The sequence below is a fragment of the Balaenoptera ricei genome, chromosome X (genome assembly GCF_028023285.1).
Source record: "Balaenoptera ricei isolate mBalRic1 chromosome X, mBalRic1.hap2, whole genome shotgun sequence".
NCBI lineage: Eukaryota > Metazoa > Chordata > Mammalia > Artiodactyla > Balaenopteridae > Balaenoptera > Balaenoptera ricei.
Genome location: NC_082660.1, coordinates 20,395,427 through 20,417,638, shown reverse-complemented (window position 1 = coordinate 20,417,638; position 22,212 = coordinate 20,395,427). Strand labels below are relative to the sequence as shown.

General features: G+C 41.1%; 1 protein-coding gene across 6 annotated transcripts in view; it reads left to right on the top strand.

Moving 5' to 3' along the window:
- Positions 1-22,212, top strand: part of ACOT9 (acyl-CoA thioesterase 9) — a 77,915-nt gene that overhangs the window by 53,897 nt on the left and 1,806 nt on the right. For 3 of the 6 annotated variants that reach the window (XM_059911714.1, XM_059911715.1, XM_059911717.1), the window contains 10 exons: positions 40-123; positions 501-604; positions 5,378-5,451; positions 10,375-10,442; positions 10,912-11,023; positions 11,186-11,276; positions 11,454-11,539; positions 11,951-12,038; positions 12,188-12,338; positions 12,762-13,075. In XM_059911714.1, the coding sequence (XP_059767697.1) occupies positions 40-123; positions 501-604; positions 5,378-5,451; positions 10,375-10,442; positions 10,912-11,023; positions 11,186-11,276; positions 11,454-11,539; positions 11,951-12,038; positions 12,188-12,338; positions 12,762-12,850 (947 nt within the window). In that variant the 3' untranslated portion in view covers positions 12,851-13,075. Of the gene's footprint in view, positions 1-39; positions 124-500; positions 605-5,377; positions 5,452-10,374; positions 10,443-10,911; positions 11,024-11,185; positions 11,277-11,453; positions 11,540-11,950; positions 12,039-12,187; positions 12,339-12,761; positions 14,636-21,973; positions 22,112-22,212 lie in introns of those variants that run through there. The other 3 variants (XR_009500353.1, XR_009500352.1, XM_059911716.1) reach the window with 2 other exon arrangements.

The following is a 22,212-nucleotide window of genomic DNA, read 5'->3' as shown; positions in this document are numbered from 1 at the left end:
TGCTTTTCCTTTATTTGGTTCTCTTCTATTTTCCTACAGTTCTTATTTGCTACATGCACAACAAAATTCATTCAGCTAAGATGTCTCCTTTATCGATAGTTACAGCCCTGGTGGACAGGATTGGTAAGTGATATTATTTTCTAGACATACTTAGAATTTTTAGTAATTACAAAATATTATTGAGATTAGAGGAAATGTTTTCCTTTTATGGGGGAATTTTTATGTATATATGTGCATATGAAAATGTCTAGATTGCAATATACCAAGATATTTATTATAATTATCTTTGGGTAGAAGAGTTTTGCATGATTCCAGTTTTATTTTTTATATTCTTTGCATTGTCTAATTTTTCAAAAATTATTTTTGAAAAATTATTTTTAGTTTTGAAGACAAAAAGGAAATATAGTGGAATTTGCCAAAATTTCAAATGAAATTATCCATTTACAGTACAGAACATTTGGAGTATGGTTTGGGCTCAGGTTGATTTTTCTGTTTTGTAGATATGTGTAAGAAATGCTTAAGCCCAGAACAGGACATCAAGTTCAGTGGCCATGTTAGTTGGGTTGGGAAGACGTCCATGGAAGTGAAGATGCATATGTTCCAGGTGTGTCTGCGCCCGAAGACTGCCCCCTTGTTCCAATACAACCAGCTAGTGTCGGTGAAAGAAAATCTTATTCGCCTGTCTATCCATAGACAGATATATAGTTCACCCATTTATAGAAAAACAATTCAAGTTCATGTCATATAGATGGTGTGTTATTAATATCCTCCTCCTGGACAAAGACTGACACGTAATTTGGTGTTTATGCTTACTGTTTATTACTTTGAAATCATATACAGCTCCATGTTAAGGTACTTGTTTCTAGTTTTGCCCCAGAGAATTTCCCTACAGTTTGAGTTCTGTTAAGCATGAATGGAATTGGTGACTGTTAGTTTCCTAGGGCTGCTGTAGCAAAGTACCACAAACCATGTGGCTTAAGACAACAGAAATTAATTGTCTTAACAATTGGGAGGCTAGAAATCCAAAATCAAGGTCTCAGTAGGACCATGCTCTCTCTAAAACCTGTAGGGGAGAAGCCTTCCATGCTTTCTTCCTAGCTTCTAGTGGTTTGCTGGCCCTTTGGCATTCCTTGGCTTGTAGTTGTAACACTTCAATCTGTTCCTTCTTCATCACATAGCATTTTTCTCTTGTGTGTCTGTGTCTCTTCTCTTCTCTTCTCTTCTTTTATTTATTTATTTATTTATTTATCGGCTGCATTTGGTCTTTGTTGCTGCACGTGGGCTTTCTCTAGTTGGGGCGAGCAGGGGGCTACTCTTCGTTGCAGTGCGTGGGCTTCTCATTGTGGTGGCTTCTCTTGTTGCAGAGCATGGGCTCTAGGCGTGCGGGCTTCAATAGTTGCAGCATGTGGGCTCAGTAGATATGGCACGCAGGCCCCTAGAGTGCGCGGGCTTCAGTAGTTGTGGTGCGTGGGCTCAGTAGTTGCAGCACATGGGCTCAGTAGCTGTGGCTTGCGAGCTCTAGAGCACAGGCTCAGTAGTTGTGGCGCACGGGCTTAGTTGCTCTGCGGCATGTGGGATCTTCCTGGACCAGGAATCGAACCCGTGTCCCCTGCATTGGCAGGCGGATTCTTAACCCCTGCGCCACCAGGGGAGTCCTCTTCTCTTCTTATAAGGACATCAGTGATACTGGATTAAGGGCCCACCTACTCCAGTGTGACCTCATCTTACCTGATTACATCTGCAGCAACCCTATGTCCAAATAAAGTAATGTGCACAGGTACTGAGGGTTAGGACGTCAACGTATCTTGTTGGGGGACACAGTTCAACCCATAACAGTCACTGAGATTACTACAGCAGTTAGGAACAGCCTCTCTAATGAGCAAAGCTCAGAATAGCTATTATAAAGAAATGAAGAAATTTGTCAAGAAAAAGTACCTCAAAGAGGATAATAGTACAGAAATCAAATAATTCAGAGTATGTTCAAGATTTCATTGTGAAAACTTACTTCAGAGTGACTTATTCAGTTATGTCAGGGTATTCAGTGGATCTGTCATTCAGATACATTTTTTTCTGTTATGGAATTATGAAGCATTTCACGTTTTGGAAAAAGTCTGAAGGTTGCTCTGTAGTATTTAAAATTATTTGTCAAAATAGGTAAGTAGTTTTTTATTTGATGCTGTATGTAAACAGTTGAATTTTTTAACTTCCATGTTGCTGTAACTGACGGTAATACTGCTTTTAAAGCAAATATTGTAAAGTTGTTGCTCTGATTTGTTCGCACCCTTTTTTAATCTTCATGGTTGATGCACGGTGGATTCCTGGCATAAGACCTGCTTTCTAAGGAATCTTGGACAAATAGGTTGAAAAAGAGATACAGGAATTATTGGGAAGAGAGAGCCAATGAAAATCAGTGTCAGAGAAGTACAGACTTTTGTTTTAAATTTGCATTTCTCATTGGCCATTTTGATTAATAACTCACGGCTTGAGTGATCCTTTATTCCAGAGAGGGAGCGTGGCAATAGGTACCCTGCCTCTGGTTTGGCTGAAATGTAAGTTCAAATCCCAGCTCTGCTGCTTATTAGCCATGTGACTGTGGGCAAATTTCTTGCCTTCTCTGAGATGCTGTTTTGTTATCACAGTAACCGCTAATCAAATGTTGCCAATTATATAACTTTATCATCATTACTATGGAGGTGGTCCCAGATCTCTTCTAGGCTTGACCGTCAGACCTGCCTTTTGGGGTTCCTGTTAGATCTCTCTTCCGAGTGTGCTCTCGCTACCTCAAGTCCAGTGTGTTCCAAACTGAGTGCATCAGCTTCCTTTCCGATCCTGACCCTCCTCCGGTTTCCCCTTTGCCACCCTCCCGTTTCTCCAAGCTCCAAACCTTTGTGAAAGCTTTAATTTTTTTTCCCTTTCCTGTGCAGCCTTTTGCCAAGTCTTGTGAATTCATCACCCACAGCTACTCACCAGAGTCCTTTCTTCCCCTTCCCGTTGGTCTCTGTGTTTCATTCAAGCCCTCACTGCCTCTTGTGTGAGTATCTTAGCTATCTTTTAATTACTCTGCCTGCCTGTAGTCTGCTCTCTCTCTGTTAATTTTACACATTTCTTCCAGATAGATCTTCCAAAGCCGATCTTCAATCACATCTCTTCCCTTCTCAAAACCCTTCCATGACCATTATCTGTGGATCAAAGTCTAAATTGCTTTGACTAGTTAGGATCTAAGGTGCTCCATAAACTAGCACCAACCTACCTTTGCAGCTGTATTCCCTCCAACTTACCATTCACACACCTTCTTGGAGCGCACAGCTGGAGACCTTGAGTGTCCTGAGTAGAGAGTTGTTCACCTTGCATCCCCGATGCTCAGCACTAGTGGATGTTCATTGTAATACACTGGAACGTGAGCAGTAGGTGAGCGGATGAGCATCCTCGCGCACACTTTTCCCTTTGCCGGGATTCCTTGGGCTCTGGCTCTGCATATCCATATTCCACCTGTGCTTCTGGGTCACTTCATACTCGAAGCCTTCCCTGATCTTTTCAGCTCATAGTACCTGTTCCTTCCCCACGCCTCCTTCCCTCTGACCTTCTCTCCTGGTACCTGCTGTCCTCTGCCCTGCAGAGCTGCGTATGAACGTCTTTTCTCTTCCACTCGACTCTGTGCGCCTCAACAACAGGATCCGGGTGTGAGTCACCTCGCCCACTTCCTGACGGCGTTCATTTAACGTTGACTTAGCAGTGATTTATGGAGTGCCCCATCTGTGCTCGGTGTACAGCAGTGAGCAAAACAGAAAGTTCCATTCTCTTGGAGTTCACACTCTAGTAGTGCTCAATAGTTAGCTGCCTCAGTTCATTCGATGGCAGTTGGCAGCCATTGATCTGGTATCTGCTGTCTGCCAGTCTTTGTGTCAATTGCTGGGAAACAAATGAGAATAAAAATGGTCTTTGTCCTCAAGGAGCTCCCGGTGCAGTAGGGAGACAGACACATAAGTAAATGATTATGATATAGTAAATTATTACGCACTGTTTCTCAACAGGGACACTATTGACATTGTATGTGAGAAAATTCTTTGTTCTGCAGGACCGTCCCCTGCCTTGTGAGCTGTTTAGCTCTTTGGTTACCCCTCGCTGTGCTAGTGATGTCCCCCAGCTCATGTGACAACCATCACCAGTACTGCACATTTCCAGATGCCTTCTGGGGGGTGACATCTTCCTCACTTATGTTGAGAACCGCTGTCAAGAGAGGACTTTGTTTTCACTTAGGTGGCAAACAAAGGAGGGAGTGATGAACTCTGCCTGGGGAGTAGGGCTGGGGCCGGGGAGGGGAGGAGCATCTTGAGGAATGTGGCCCTGAGGAAGGCATCTGGCAGAGGCGTGGAGGGGAGGCGGTCAGGTGACAAAATGGGACATTTCCGAACCTCCAAGTTGTTAGCTGTGGCTAGAGAAAGGAGTGCAGGCATGCCGGGAGTGTTTGGTGAACAACTAGAGTGGAATCTGGGCTCCGTGGTGGAGGCTTTGCATAGAATGCCAGCAGGCGTAGACCAGATGCTGGGGTAAAGGAGGACCTCTTGCAAGGTTTGAGCAGGACAGGGACATAGTAAGGTTGGTGAGACTCTTCCGAAATTCGAGGGGGAAGGCTCATAACGGCCTGAACAGGTAGTGGTGTTGAGGACTAGTGGTGGGTTTGTTGAGGATGGAACCAACTGTACCCTCAGGTTATGATATGACTTGATGATATGACTCTCCTGGAAGTACAGACTTATAGGGGAAAAAAAAATACCTTAAAATCTCCATGGCCTCTGCACTGTAAATATTTAGCTTAATCCACAGAATTCTCATTGATCTTACCCCTTCTTGGAAGCCCCTGTGCCAGGCTAAGGAAACAAACACATCCTGGTAGTTGGCACACTCAAGTTCCCTGAAAATACAAATGTCTGGGAGAGCGATGGGAGGTCCGCCTGGCTGTGTGTGCCTTTGGGAGGACAGGTAGGCCTGGAGAAAGCCAGCGTTCTGCAAGACGTGGGACACTTAAATGATGGTGATGCACGAGGTCCCCCGTGACCCTGGCCCTTGGGTCCCAGTCACTCACAGCTCCAAGGCCCATAGTTTCTGCCCATCCCAGCACTTCTCGCACTGTGCACTGTTTGGGTTTTTGGGTGTCTCTCTCCTCCGCTAGACCACAGACTCTTTGCTCTTGCTGCCTTTTCCCCCCTAGAGCCCAGTTGTGTGCCTGGCATCTCAGCAGATGGTGGTTAATGAAAGCACTCGTCCTCTTTTGCTCATTTCAGCCTTTCCCGAAGGCTGTGATATCAGTTAGGATTGTAGTAGGTCTTCCCAGTAAATGCATTTCTTACATCTGCATTTTCTTTCCTTTGTTCTCTAGTTACACGACAATGAATTTTCCCCTGTTTTGGATGCGACATTTGTAATGGTGGCTCGTGATTCGGAAAACAAAGGGTAATTGCGTTTTTTTCCTAATTCTTTATTCTGAAAAATATCAAAGATACATAAATTGAAGAGAAGACTTTAATAAATTTCTATGATACCATCACCTAGACTTAAGAGTTTTAAAATTTTGCCATATTTGCTTCTTCTGTTTTTTTTTAAAGTATATTATTTTCTTTATAATATTTTAAAGCAAATCCCAGACATAATGACATTTCACCTCTAAATACTTCAGTGTAGGGCACTGCTTTAAAAATGAGGCTATTTCCTTAAATAACCACATTACCATTAGCACACCTAACAAAAATAATAGTAAGTCCTTAATATATTCTAATAGTTCATATTCACTTTTTCCCAAATATCTTTAACGACTTATTCAAATCAGGATCCAAACAAGGTCCACATATTACATTTGATTTGTACGTCTCTTAAGTCTGTTTTTTTTTAACAGCTTTATTGAGATATAATTCACATCCCATACAATTCACCCATTGAAAGTGTACAATTTAATGACTTTTAGTATATTCATAGAATTGTGCAGTCTCTTCAGTCTGTTTTAATCTGGAATGGTTGTGTGTCCCCACTGTCCCCTTATCCTTTCATATCATTAACTGGTTGAAAGCCCAAATTGATCGTGCTCTACAGTGTCCCACTTTCTGGATTTGTCTCATTGCTTCCTCGTGGTATTTTTTTTTTTTAACTTGTTTCACTATCCCTAGTATTTTCTGTAAATTGAAGTTAGGTCTAAACCTTGATTAGATTCGAGTTCAGCGTATTTGGTGAGAGCACTTCGTAGGTGATGACGTCTCTGTATCTCATAGTGTATCATGTCAGGAGGTATAGATTGTCCCACTCATAGTAATGCTGAGATTAGTGTGTGGGTTCAAGTAGCGACACACTTTAATTTTTGCCTTGTGTAGTTCAGTTTATCCTCTTATGATCAGCAATAATCTACAGGTGTACAAGGTGTATCCAATGTATCCAATCTTATGAATAGCTAGTTTCCCATCAGTCTTCCTCCAGTACTTTTAATGTCCTTTGCTGATCATTGCTTTTATCATTTTCATTAGGGGATGTAAAATGATTCTCAAATTCTATCATTACTTTCTGTATTTATTAGCTGGAGATCTGTAAAGAAGAGTTTTCCCTTATCAACTAGGGCAATTTGGTTTGTAAAGGAAAGTTAGGATCAGTGTTTCATTCTTGCTTTTATTTACACATTTACTAGCTAGTGATGACATAGTTTTTCTACTATTTTGCTTTTTAAAAAAGTATCATTGTCTGTTCATGGATTTTAATATAGTAAATATGTTTTAATAAATTGCAGCCATTGTTCTTCCTGTTTCTCGGAGTGAACATCTTTAGTCAGTGGGAACTCCTTTAAGCTGGCTGCTGTGATAAGCTATTTTGACATTTCCTCGTTAGTCTTTGATAACTTCCTGCTCTGGTACAATGAGATGTCTTGGACTCATCCTGTACGTTTTCTGTCCCAGGGCTGGAATCAGCCATTTTTCCAAGGAGTCCTCAGGTTCCTTTTAGTGGGAAACTGGTATTTAGACACCAAAATCTGGGTACTAGAACTATACGTTGTTACCAGTTTGTCATGTTTCTAGGCCTTTTCAGTAGACAGGGCTTGGATGTATGTTAAAAAGCAAACAAAAAACCTCATAAATTTATACTGTCATTTCCAAGTCCAGTTTAACTGTACAGACTTTAACACTTTATCTTTTTTCTCTTACATTGGATTCTTGGTTCCCTAATGCCAGTTACACCCAAGGCATTCAGACTGGAAAAAACTGTTTAATTATGTGTGTGGGAGTAGGGTTGGGGGGAACATTACAGGATTGCTGTTTGTACAGGACGGAGTCTAAAGGCCTATGGGAAGTCTAATTTGTTTTAGAAACTTGGGTTAGGAGTCTGCAATGAGAAATCTCTTCTGCTGCATGGAAAGCTGACTTGGAAACCCGAGTTAAGATCAAAAAACCCCTTGGTGACTGTGATCCGAGCAAAGAATCCACCCATCTTCTCTAGCTCCTCTCACCAGCTCCAGCTGACCTGCTGCTCCTAGGGGCTGCCCTGGGGCTCCTTTTCCAGCACTGAGGGCATTACTTAAAGCTTCTCTCCCAGCTGATGCATTCTAATTTTCCAAGCTGCCATTTCTGTACTTTTGTTTCCATTTTTCTTTCATCCAACCTTTGGATTCTACCACAGTGAAGTACTATCCCTTTCTCAGTGTTTTATTTTGGAAAATTTCACATCTACGGAAATGTAGAAAGAATAATGCAATGAGCACCCATATGCCCTTCACCTAAATTCTCGAATTAACATTTTACCACATTTGCCTTACTCTTGTCCTTTCTCAATAAATACAAACATATATACTTTTTCCCCTGGAATTGTTTCAAAGTAAGTTTGAGACTACTTTACCCTAATTCAGCATGTATCTCCTAAGAATAAGGCCGTTCTCCTACATAACCTCAGTGCCTTTATTATAGCCAAGACATTTAACGGTGATACAATTATATTATCTAATATATGATTCATATTCAAACTTTGCCAATTGTCCCTAAAATATTCTTTATAACCTTTTCCCCTGAGTCAGCGTCTGATTAAGGACCATATATTATATGCGGTAATCATGTTTCTTTAAATAATTCCCCTTAAAATAATACCCCTGCCACTTTCTGTCTTTTAAGACATTGACTTTTTACAATTTTTTATTGAAGTATAGTTGATTTACAATGTTGTGTTAGTTTCAGGTGTACAGCAAAGTGATTCAGTTACATATCTATATCTGTATCTATATCTGTACCTATATTCTTTTTCAGATTCTTTTCCCATATAGGTTATTACAAAATATTGAGTATAGTTCCTTGTGTTATACAGTAGGTCCTCGTTGGTTATTTATTTTATATATAGCAGCGTGTATATTTTAATCCCAAACTCCCAGTTTATCCCCCCCCCCAGTTTCCCCTGTGGTAACCAGAAGTTTGTATTCTATGTCTGTGAGTCTATTTCTGTTTTGTAAATAAGTTCATTTGTATCATTTTTTTTTAGATACCACATATAAGTGATATCATATGATGTTTGTCTTTCTCTGTCTGGCTTACTTTACTTAGTATGATAATCTCTAGTTGCATCTATGTTGCTGCAAATGGCATTATTTCATTCTTTTTTATGGCTGAATAATATTCCATTTTGTATATATACCACATCTTCGTTATCCATTCATCTGTCGATGGACTCTTAGGTTGCTTCCATGTCTTGGTTATTGTAAATAGTGCTGCAGTGAACATTGGGGTGCATGTATCTTTTCAAATTATGGTTTTCTCCAGATATATGCCGAGTAGTGGAATTGCTGGATAATATGGTAGCTCTATTTTTAGTTTTTTAAGGAACTCCCATACTGTTTTCCATAGTGGCTGTACCAATTTACATTCCCACCAACAGTGTAGGAGGGTTCCCTTTTCTCCACACCCTCTCCAGCATTTATTATTATTATTATTTTAAAATATTTATTTATTTATTATTTACTTATCTTGGCTGCACCAGGTCTTAGTTGCGACATGCGTGATCTTTAGTTGTGGCATGCGGACTTCTTAGTTGTGGCATGCATGCGGGCTCTAGTTCCCCGACCAGGGATCGAACCTGGGCCCCCTGCATTGGGAGCTCGGAGTCTTACCCACTGGACCACCAGGGAAGTCCCTCCAGCATTTATTATTTGTAGACTTTTTGATGATGGCCGTTCTGACTGGTGTGAGGTGATTTCTCATTGTAGTTTTGATTTGCATTTCTCTAATAATTAGTGATGTGGAGCATCTTTTTATGTGCCTTTTGGCCATCTGTATGTCTTCTTTGGAAAAATGTCTATTTAGATCTTCTGCCCATTTTTTATCGGGTTGTTTGTTTTTTTGATATTGAGTTGTATGAGCTGTTTGTATATTTTGGAGATTAATGCCTTGTCAGTTGCATCATTTGCAAATATTTTCTCCCATTCTGAGGGTTATCTTTTCATTTCGTTTATGGTTTCCCTTGCTGTGCAAAAGCTTTGAAGTTTAATTAGGTCCCATTTGTTTATTTTTGTGTTTATTTCCATTACTCTAGGAGACAGATCCAAAAAGATATTGCTGTGAGTTATGTCAAAGAGTATCCTGCCTATGTTTTCCTCTAGGAGTTTTATAGTATTTGGTCTTACATTTAGGTCTTTAATCCACTTTGAGTTTATTTTTGTGTATGGTGTTAGAGAATGTTCTAATTTCATTTTTTTACATGTAGCTGTCCAGTTTTCCCAGCACCACTTATTGAAGAGACTGTCTTTTCTCCATGTATATTCTTTGCCTCCTTTGTGATAGATTAACTGACCATAGGTGCATGGGTTTATTTTTGGGCCTTCTATCCTGTACCATTGATCTATATTTCTGTTTTTGTGCCAGTACCATACTGTTTTGATGACTAGTTTTGTAGTATAGTCTGAAGTCAGGGAGCCTGATTCCTCCAGCTCCGTTTTTCTTTCTCAAGATTGCTTTGGCTATTTGGGATCTTTTGTGTTTCCATACAAGTTTAAGAATTTTTTGTTCTAGTTTTGTGAAAAATGCCATTGGTAGTTTGATAGGGATTGAATTGAATCTGTAGATTGCCTTGGGAAGGCATTGACATTTTTGAAGAGTCCAGGCTGGTTGTCTTACAGAATGTTCTACAACCTATATTTGACTGTTTCCTCGTAATTAGAATCAGGTGAAACATTTTGGCAAGTGGCCATATCCTTTTACAACGTGAACTTTCTAGTGTGTAGATAAGTCTGTAACCAGAAGACTCCCCTAATTGTTCAGAGTTCTTATGTGAAGCAGTCAGTAAGTGTTACCCAAAATGAACACCTTCAGTTTTTATTAGGTAATGGCACGTCTTAAAATTTTTCTTTTCTTTTCTTCTCTTTAGGCCGGCATTTGTTAATCCACTCACCCTTGAAAGCCCAGAGGAAGAAGAGCTCTTTAGACAAGGAGAATGTATATTAATTTGTTCATAATAAGATACAATTTAAAAAGCACATTAACTGTACTACAGAGGAGATTATTTAAGAGTATGCATGGACTCCTCATACCAATAAAGTGTTCACAGAGTCCATACTTTGAACGGTTTTTATTGATGATACAATATTAAGTGAAGTAATTTGTTTTCTCACATTTAATGAAATGGGAAATGTATCTTAATGAGATAACTGCTGGTTGGGGCTGTAGGTCAAGGTGATTATAAGTGGTCTCACACTGAGCAGACATGATTTCCATCTGAAAGCAAAAAATCACTGAAAGTGTTATGTAGCCTCAGCAGCCTTCTCTGGGGTAGATGTGCAATTTCCAGTGGGCTTTTCGAAATCTGGAAATACTGTGTTTATAGGGTCCGAGGCAGCCCCGGTCAGCAACCCAGTGCTGTAGTGTGGCCCTCCTGATCATAGCTCCTTATTGTCTCCTGTTCCAGTGAACAAGGGGACAAGGGTCGCCTTCAGCTCCATGTCATTACTGAAAATGGCTCCCACTGCTGAGGAGAGGACAACCATACATGAGATGTTTCTTAACACGCTGGATCCAAAGTAAGTTAGGATAGTGAGATTCCTGGTTGGGAAAGCATCTAGACCTTGGCCTTCTCCAGAGCTACACTTGCTTGAACATATTGGGCGTTGTTTGCAAATATTTTACTTTTCAGCAGCAAAACCATGGCATTGACAGGGTTTACTCAATCTCCATTTGTACAGGACTATAAGTTTTCGAAGTCGAGTTTTGCCTCCTAATGCAGTGTGGATGGAGAATTCAAAACTGAAGAGCTTGGATATTTGCCACCCTCAGGTATTGGAATTTAGTGAAAAATCTTCTAAACAGGATAACTTGGACTCATGACACTCATCTAAGAGTTGACATGCCTTCAAACTGACCTCTGTTCTATGGCATTGTGAATTCCTTTGTTCTACAGATTTGGGTGGTCACAGGGCTTGTATTTATTAATATTTATTTTATGCCCTATAGGAGCGGAACATTTTCAATCGAATCTTTGGTGGTTTCCTTATGAGGAGAGCGTATGAACTTGGATGGGCTACTGCTTGTAACTTCGGGTGAGTTGGGTTTAAGGTAGTCTTAACTCCTGAGAAGCCGCTTATACTGCCTCACTCAGTGAAACATTTTGGACCCATCTGGATGTGTTTGGGAATATATTGTGTTTTTAAATAAATGCCACACTGGTACCAGGTGGGTTTGATCTTCATTTTAGAAGGCTCTTGCTCTGATGTTGTCACTTAGTACATTAAATGCCTGCTGAGAAAAGGGGTGATGATACACAGAAGGGAAAAGATGATTTAGGTACTGATCTGGTCACAGTGTCATCTCTTACCATCTGGTATGGTTATTCCCTCCTTCTCTAGGTTTATTCTTTGATCATTTAAAGTTTGCTTCAGCTGATTGTCAGGAAAAAACTAGAGATCATCTGAATTTTGCAGTTGACCCCAAGTACTGTGTTTTCCCAATAGTGGTTCCCGACCATTTATAGTCACCGTGGATGATATCATGTTTCAGAAACCTGTTGAGGTTGGATCATTGCTGTTTCTTTCTTCGCAGGTAGGTGTGCGATGAGAGATGAAATACAATTTTTATTATTTGGGCCTAGAAGAGAGGTTTTTATATTCTAAAGCCACCGTTTCTCTTATGACTGCTTTCTTCACCCTTCCTAATGCAATTAACTAACTATTGTGTCCATAATCGCTTAGGTTTGCTTTACTCAGGGAAATTACATTCAAGTCAGAGTACACAGTGAGGTGGCCTCTCTACAGGATAAAGAGCATATGACCACCAATGTCTTTCATTTCACGTTCATGTCGGAAAAAGAAGTGCCCTTGGTTTTCCCCAGAACATATGGAGGTAAGTGGCAAATGACTGCTTGTCCCTAACGAGGGGAACTTTTAAAGACATTTCTCTCCTTTTAAATTGTTGTAGGAAGTACTCTGATGCCCATCAGCCCTAGAGCATGTCTTTAGGGGATTGTGCTTTTGAGACTCTACAGCCCTGAAGGCCGGGATGCCTCATGGCGTTCAGGTGGCCATTGCTGCTCTGCCTGCCTGGCTGTTGTCTGAAGGGCCAGTGTCAGCTGCAGGCAGCCACTGGTGGTCAGGACCAGTCCAGCCAAAGGGCCGGAGTCGAGGCACTCCCTGGCCCAGCAGCGCATGCCTGGTGCCGGTTTTGAATTTTCATTGCTGTCCCAGTGTTCCCAAGTAGTTTTGTGTTTGTATAGTGATTTTCTTAGGTGCTGTATGTGTCTCCAGAGCTCTCTCTCTTATGTTCCAGAGTCCATGTTGTATTTAGATGGGCAGCGGCATTTCAGCTCCATGAGTGCACCAGTGACCTTGAAAAAGGACTACCTCATCAAGCCCTAGGAAGACCGCGTTTGTTGAAGGCCAGTGCCCCACAGTGACACAGTGTCTGATGAAGGCCTGAGCAAGTATATTGCTCTTAGTGTTTATTCTCATCCTCCATAGCGAAGAAGGATGTATTCAGCTTTTAGGTTGATCAGAAAAGTAGAATGAGAGAATGGCTGGCTGGGTGGGGCAGAGGGGGAAAGAATTATTGAATAATAAATACTTTCAAGACAGTTTAAATTGTGAACCTACCACGTTTCCTCCTGTCTACTCAGGAAATGAGGGCTGAATGCCTTTTTATGTGAGTGGACACATTCTTTTCTTACACATATTGCAACCATCAATCTACATGGTTTCCTGCCAGGGCATTTGGAGGGCATTCTTTAAACCTGACCTTTACTGCAATTCCCCTGTATTATTTAAATCCCATCAACCCTATGTGATTCCTTTGTATTTTTGCCTCCTTCTATTTTCCAGCTTTTGTTGTTAGCAGAGGGTAGATGAAAAGTTGTAGTGAAGGGATTCAACAAAAGACACAGCATTTGTAAGGATTTGTGGGAAGCTTTAGATCTGAAACCATACCAAGGAAACACAAAAGACCCCGAATAGCCAAAGCAATCTTGAGAAAGAAAAATGGAGCTGGAGGAATCAAGCTCCCCGACTTCAAACTATACTACAAAGCTACAGTGATCAAGATGGTATGGTACTGGCACAAAAATAGAAATGTAGATCAATGGAACAGGATAGAAAGCCCAGAGATAAACCCACGCACATATGGTCACCTTATCTTTGATAAAGGAGGCAAGAATATACAGTGGAGAAGACAGTCTCTTCAATAAGTGGTGCTGGGAAAACTGGACAGCTACATGTAAAAGTATGAAATTAGAACACTGCCTAACACCATACACAAAAATAAACTCAAAATGGATTAAAGACCTAAATGTAAGGCCAGACACTATCAAACTCTTAGAGGAAAACATAGGCAGAACACTCTATGACATAAATCACAGCAAGATCCTTTTTCACCCACCTCATAGAGAAATGGAAATAAAAACAAAAGTAAACAAATGGGACCTAATGAAACTTAAAAGCTTTTGCACAGCAAAGGAAACCATAAACAAGACGAAAAGACAAGCTTCAGAATGGGAGAAAATATTTGCAAATGAAACAATGGACAAAGGATTAATCTCCAAAATATACAAATGGCTCATGGAGCTCAATATCAAAAAAACAAACAACCGAATTAAAAAATGGGTGGAAGACCTAAATAGACATTTCACCAAAGAAGACATACAGATGGCCAAGAGGCACATGAAAAGATGCTCAACATCACTAATTATTAGAGAAATGCAAATCAAAACTACAATGAGGTATCACCTCACACCGGTCAGAATGCCCATTATCAAAAAATCTAGAAACAGTAAATGCTGGAGAGAGTGTGGTGAAAAGGGAACCCTCCCGCACTGTTGGTGGGAATGTAAATTGATACAGTCACTATGGAGAACAGTATGGAGGTTCCTTAAAAAACTAAAAATAGAACTACCATATGACCCAGCAATCCCACTCCTGGGCATATACCCTGAGAAAACCATAATTCAAAAAGAGACATGTACCACAATGTTCATTGCAGCACTATTTACAACAGCCAGGACATGGAAGCAACCTAAGTGTCCATCGACAGATGAATGGATAAGGAAGATGTGGCACATATATACAATGGAATATTACTCAGCCATAAAAAGAAACGAAATTGAGTTATTTGTAGTGAGGTGGATGGACCTAGAGACTGTCATACGGAATGAAGTAAGTCAGAAAGAGAAAAACAAATACAGTATGCTAACACATATATATGGAATCTAAAAACAAAAATGGTACTGATGAACCTAGTGGCAGGACAGGAATAAAGATGCTTTATACAGAATGGACTTGACACTGGCGGGTGGGGGGAAGGGGAAGCTGGGGCGTAGTGAGAGTAGCATTGACACATATACACTAAATATATAGCTAGGGGGAAGCAGCCGCATAGCACAGGGAGACCAGCTCGGTGCTTTGTGATGACCTAGAGGGGTGGGATAGGGAGGGTGGGAGGGAGGCTCAAGAGGGAGGGGATATGGGGATATATGTATACATATAGCTGATTCACTTTGTTATACAGCAGAAACTAACACACCATTGTAAAGCAATTATACTCCAATAAAGATGTATCAAAAAAAAAAAAAAAAGGAACCATGCCAAGAGGAGGTGTTCACAGATGGTGAACAGAGGAGACACAGGACCAAGTGTTCATTCTTCCATTCACCTGACAGCTCTTCAGCACACTCTGCTAGGGGCTGGGCAGCATATATCTGGTTAAAAAACATGAACAGTAATAATAATTACAGATGCTTATGCTCACAGAGCACTTGCCACGTGCTAGATAGGCACTCTCTTAAGCACTTGACGTGTTTACTTCTTCCACCAACACTATGAGGTAGGTTCTGTAACCCGCTCGTAGGGTTTGGCCACTCAGGAATCTGAAGCACAGAGAGGTTAATAATTTGCTCAGGCTCCCCCAGCTAGTAGATGGTGGTGCTGGGATTCACACTACCTGGTTCTGAAGTAAACAGTAAAGCTGGGAATGTATTGATAGCAAGGGAGGCCGTACCCAATGTCACACTGCCACCTAGGAACCCAAAGGGACGTATTCCCACGAGTCTGCAGCCAAGACCCAGTTTCTCCTTTGATGGGATGGGAAGTTGATCAAGTTCAGAAGAGAGAGAAACCAGGCTGCACAGAGGGAAAAAATTCATCTCTGAAAAGGTCCTCCCAGGAAAGAAACAGTCTTGAGTGTGGGTTCTAGAACAGCGGTCACAAACTTGGCTCTGCCTCAGAATTGGCTGGAGTGCTTTTAAAAAAATTTGTATTAATTTAATGTTTATTGAAACCACAGTTAATATGAGTGAGCACTTCTGGCATAAATAGTCACGGGAACAAACAACTACTCTGGAGGCGTGCAGCTGGACTCGTGGCACCCAGCGTGTGCTGCACCGTAAGCTTGCTAGCATCAGTCCTCGTCCCCCTCACTGTACTTACTAGCATCCTGAGCTTCACCTGGCCCTTCAGTACAGCATTTTGCAGATGTGCCTGTAACCCGGTGAGGTCCCTGAGCTGCCTCGCAGGAAGGGACGGCCCTGGGGAGTTGTGTGAACGTGCTAAGCGGAGTTCAGTTAAGAGACCTACTGCATGCTGGTGTATAGATTGTACGTTATGCATTTAATCACTTATTGCTGTACACGGAAGCTTTTGCAAGAACTTTTCTCGCTGTTGTAAGAAATGTTTCAGTAAATATCCTAAAACTAAAACATTTAATCCTTAAACTATTTCCTTTGGAAAATTGTTGATAAGTGATCTGTAGGTCAAAATCGTACGCACACATTCAAGGCTTTGAATAGTTCACGTAACCCTCCAGAGCAGTTGTACACATGCACTTAACTCGTTAGCAATTTCCCTGAACTTGGCTGAATTTTATCCTTTACTTTTTTTTTTTAATTTGTTTTATTTATTTTTGGCTGCGTTGGGTGTTTGTTGCTGCGTGCAGGCTTTTTCTGGTTGTGGTGGCGGGGGCTAATCTTTGTTGCACTGTGCGGGCTTCTCATCATGGTGGCTTCTCTTGTTGCAGAGCACAGCTAGGCTCTAGGCGCGTGGGCTTCAGTAGTTGTGGCACGTGGACTCAGTAGTTGTGGCACACGGGCTCAGTAGTTGTGGCACACGGGCTTCAGTAGTTGCGGCACACGGGCTCAGTAGTTGTGGCTTGTGGGCTCTAGAGTGCAGGCTCAGTAGTTGTGGCACACGGGCTTAGTTGCTCTGCGGCATGTGGGATCTTCCTGGACCAGGGCTCGGACCCGTGTCCCCTGCACTGGCAGGCGGATTCTTAACCACTGCACTACCAAGGAAGCCCTTATCCTTTACTTTTAAAAACATCTTTGCCATTTCAGTAGGTGAAAAATGACATTCATTAATTGCCTTTCTTTGAATTCTATTGAGACTGAACTCTTAAAAATTGCTTATTGTCTTTTTAGTTAAATTACTTGTTCAAGTAATTTTGAATATCAGATTTTTAAATCAAAATATGTTTTCTACCAGTAAAAGTTTTTATAAGAGCTAGAGATTTTTATTTTTAATACCGGACTTTGAGAAGATGAGATGAAGGAAACTCCGAGGGATATACAGTAGGTTGTCGATGTTTAGTGTTTTGTCCCTCTTCTTTAAGGAATAGTGGGCTTTTAACCAGTACCAGCACTGCTACTTGTCTAGCACAGAACTTCCTAATGTGGGTTGGACTTAGTTTTGTATTGAATAGTCCATGCTGAGATACCCCATTTTACATCAGGCATTTATTACCAAGTTCTTAGTTTTTGCTTAGGTAGTTCTTCACTGGGCAGTCTTCAAGGATGGTGTCTTTATTTTTGGTTGCTTTAGAAGAGTTCACTTCACGCTAGTATGCTCTGCACTGTGTTCTGTGTGCCCATGTGGTGCTGTGGCCCCATTTCTCGTGGTAACCCGAGTATTCTACATGTCTACGTGTTCCCTTTGCTACCGGCATTCTCTATACCGTCTGCTCTTTCTCCTCTCTTTGAATAGAGCCAGTAGCTTGAGTCCTGAAAAACTGAAGTTTGCCCTCCACCCCCACCCCAGGGAGTTCAACATTTTATTTTTCTTTTCAATGAATTTGGGCAGAGAAAAAGGCCTTTCATCTTTCAAAAGACACATTTGATTCTGTAGGGTCTCAACCATAAGAGACAAGGATGGCTGAAATATTTTGGGCATTTGTTTTAATTTGCTCTTAGAGAAAAACTTTTGCTGCAGTTGTGATTGACTCTCTAAATTGACTTGTGAATGTTTTCTGTCCCTCCCTGGGCAACAAATAATGAACTACTTTAAAATAGATAACAAGAAAGAGGAATTAAAAATAGGGATTTGGCAAGTTCAAAAACGGATTTAAGGGGCTTCCCTGGTGGCGCAGTGGTTAAGAATCCGCCTGCCAATGCAGGGGACACGAGTTTGAGCCCTGGTCTGGGAGGATCCCACATGCTGCAGAGCAACTAAGCCCGTTCGCCACAATTACTGAGCCTGCGCGTCTGGAGCCTGTGCTCCGCAACAAGAGAGGCCGCGACAGTGAGAGGCCCCCGCTCGCCGCAACTAGAGAAAGCCCTCGCACAGAAACGAAGACCCAACACAGCCAAAAATGGATAAATAAATAAATAAAATAGCATTAAAAAAAACCCAACGGATTTAAGGACCCCTGACCAGTCACGTTGCTTCTCGTAAAACTGTTGTATCATGGGATTATTTTGATCTAAGGGGATCAATCTGAGGTGGATTTGGGGTCCTTTGGTCCAGCGGGTGGCTTTCGGGCAGGCAGTGTGACATGGGAGGAGTGCTGCTGGCCCGAATGCTGGCTCTTAGGCACCTCTGAGGTCTCACCTATGTCTGCAGCCAGCTAGTTCAGGGCATAGCGTGGAGGATTCATCTCTTTGGGTTCTGTTTCCTCCTCCATAAAAGGAGAGGCAGCTTTCTCATTCCAGAGTTTCCTGATTTAGGCCTACTTCCCTTCACTTGATTTTCTGTTTGGTTAGAGAAATATGTTAATGACTATATTGCACATAATTAAAAAAAATCAAGTTCCAGTTAAGATGTGTATGCTAAAAAAAAAAAGGAGCTTCAGAATAAAACAGGACCTTCTCAAAACCATTCAGTAAGCCAGAGGCATTGATGAAGTAATACCTCAGGGAAAGGATTGTAGTAACAAAACAAAGGGTAGGATATTTTTGTTTTTTTGTCACAGAAATTGTGTACCTTTAATAGAGGGAATAGTATGGCTAAAACAAATGAACAGTACCATAATGGAAGGAAAATTACATGACAGGGTATTGATATGCCAGGCATTTACTGTATTTTATTTATACACACACACACATATATAAATTTAAATTTATATTTTATATGTATGTATTTGTTAGAAAAAAAGTGACCCATTAGTAGGTCATGAAATTTAGTGGGTTGTGGCCAACATTACAAAAATAAAAGAATACATTACCCATAGTAATGGTAAGTATTGTGTGAAACTTGTTATGCATGTGCATGATGCACATGCACATTTATGGGTGTGCTAGGTCACAGTGTCAAATATACATCTAAATGGGTCATGGTCATTAATGGAAGGGGTTCTCTCAGCACACATTAACATGCTTCTTTGAGTTGTACTTAGTTTTGATTGGTTTGAATTTAGAAGTTTTTTTTCCATTTTTTTTCCTCTAAATTAGATTGGTTTAAAAACAAAAAACAAAAATCGTTTGAGTTAGTTGTTGCTCTTTTAGTTTATCCTGACAGGGTGCCTCAGGACAAGGGGATTTCTGTGTGCTGGGAGCCATCTCATGGCCTTTGGGTTACAGTGCAACATAACTCCCTTTGATAGAAAACTTGCAAATCCTTTTTCTGATGTCCTGGCTGAGCTGCACAAATGGCCAGAACTTGAAGTTAACAAACCCAGGCCTGCAGATTCAATTCTTACCTTCTATCCTTGGCCACACTCTGGACCCCTGAATCTAGCCAATCAACTCTATAGTATGTGCCATCTCCCAGTAGATGATCACGAGAGAGGAAGACCAGTCAACGCTTTGTCTCTTGAGGCTGGGTCACAAGCACTGCCTTTTTATTTTATTTTTTTTTATTTTAAATTTATTTTATTTTTGGCTGCATTGGGTCTTCATTGCTGTGCGCGGGCTTTCTCTAGTTGCGGAGAGCGGGGGGGCTACTTTTTGTTGTGGTGCACGGGCTTCTCACTGCAGTGGCTTCTCTTGTTGTGGAGCAAGGGCTCAGTAGTTGTGGCAGGTGGGCTCAGTAGTTGTGGCTCACGGGCTCTAGAGCACAGGCTCAGTAGTTGTGGTGCACAGGCTTAGTTGCTCCACAGCATGTGGGATCTTCCCGGACCAGGGCTTGAACCCATGTCCTCTGCATTGGCAGGCGGATTCTTAACCACTGTGCCACCAGGGAAGCCCCAAGCACTGCCTTTTTGTATAAGGACAGTACACTGGCAGGGGACACGGCCTTCAGTGGTCGAATAGCAAATGGGCTTACTCCTCCCCTCCTGTGACACATTCCCTCATCCCTATATTTCCTTGTCGTCGCTCATGCTGGCCTTGGAGCCAACACAGGTGTCAGCATTTTTAGCATTTATTCACTGTATTGCTCTTTTTACATGCCGACTTTGGGGAACTGTGGGCTTCTTGAGGGAAGGGATTGTGTCGTATCTTTTTATCTGTATTGTGTAGCAAAGTACATTGCATATGTGCAGGTCGTTAATAACTTCCATATGAACGAATGTGTGATTTAGGTGAATTTTGGTGTTTGACTTGACTTTTTGTTAATTTAAAAAATTTAAGCTTAAGGCTCAGGAAGGTGGATCTTTAAAAATTTTTTTTTAGGATTTTACTTGTGTACAACATTATGCCCAAATTGTGTTATTACGTTAATAATGGAATTGCTAAAAGTTGCTTTGCTGTCTAAGACTAAATACACAGTAGCTATGATATTTTATTTCCTTTTAAAAGCTAAGTAAAAAATTTAATGATTTTATAGACGTGTGTATGTATATGTATGTATATGTGTATGTATATGCATGTATATACACAAACATATTAATATTTATACACCCCCCCCCCGCACACACTGGCATGGAGACCTTTATGGACCTATTTACCTGAAATACACATTTCTTCACATTCATATGTTAAGAATTCTACTCAAAGATACTTCAGTGACATAATATCAGAATTCATGGGTAACAAAATACAAGGATGCATTCCATGGTATCATATGGGGGGGGTTAGGGTATAAAAATATCATTAATAAAATAGTGGTTAATGTATTTAAGAACAAAATATAAAACCTGGAAGTCTACTGACATAGAAAGTGTAGGGTATAGGATTAGATGTGCCCTTGGATATAGAAGAAATGATGGGAGTGGGGAATGATTCCTTTCATGAGATTCTGGGGACTAAGAATTCCCCGAAAGAGCAGTCCACTACGATCATTGTAAAGGTCAGAACACTGGCTAGGCTTAATCGGGGAATATTCAACAGAAAGTCAGAAATTTGAGGGAGAAGCAGGGAATCACAGATGTTATTCATATATATGTAAGTGCACTGAATAGACATTGCCTAGTGTGTTTCATAGAGACTTCGGGCCACCTCTTGACCTGTTATTTTGGATAAGCTTCTACTGTAATGGCATGGTCTGTCCTCCTGTTGCACAGGTAGCTACTAAACTATACTGGTCTCCTTTCCATAATCTGTTGGCAACTGTACCTAGAGAAGGGTTTCTCAACCTCACTACTATTGACAACTTGGACCAGATAATTGTGTTGTATGTCCTGTGCATTGTAGGATGTCTAGCAGCATCCTTGACATCTACCCACTAGATGCCAGTAGCATTCCCATAGTTGACAACCAAAAACATCTCCAGACATTACTATGTCCCTTGGGAAAATTGTGCCCAGTTGAGAACCACTGCTGTAGATTATGGTAGGTCAGCATGTTTGGGAGTTGGTCTCTTGTAGCTCATCCTGGTCAGGCCTGGGCCCATCCTCTCCAGCAGGGCAGGGGACTGTTCTTTTGGAACACTCTTTCTAGCCTTCTGTAAATGGCCACATGAGATCATCTTTAGGGTATACTTCTGGGCCTGTGGACTTTCAGAAGTCAGCTGTTTGAAGGGATAAAAGGCACCGAGGAGTGCATTTATAGGCTATTAACATTACCCAGTTAATATGAAAAGTGGTGAGTCAGGATGTATTTTCACTTATTTGTAGGTACCTGGAAATTATATTATTAGGACCTGCTTGTAATCAAATACTAAGCTCTTTGAGGGCAGAAATTTGTCTTTGGTCACTGATATATGCCAGGTGTTTAGAGTAGGTGATCAATAGTTCCTGAAAGTTGAATGAAAACATTAATGACTGGCTTTTTTGAATGGATCCAAAGATAGCTGTCTTCCTTGTAAACATACCTAAAATGAACATGAGGCTAGAAAAGCTCCAAAGAATGGAAACTATTAATCAAGAAGATACAAGCTTATTCCATGAGTAAAAAATTTTGTACTTTTCAGATTGGAAAGAGGAAACCTGAGAACAAGATTCCAATTGTATTGCAAGTACTGATTGACAAGATTATCACAAACCTGTCTGAACACCAAAGTAGTAGCAATCGTCAACTTTACTAATAGTTGGCTTCTAAAATGTTGACTGTAAGTTAGCACTTAGAACGTACTTTGCTATAGCAAAGGGTTATAAATGGCAGTTGGATTCCCGTGTCCATGTCCGAATGCCTGTCACTAATCCCCTGCCG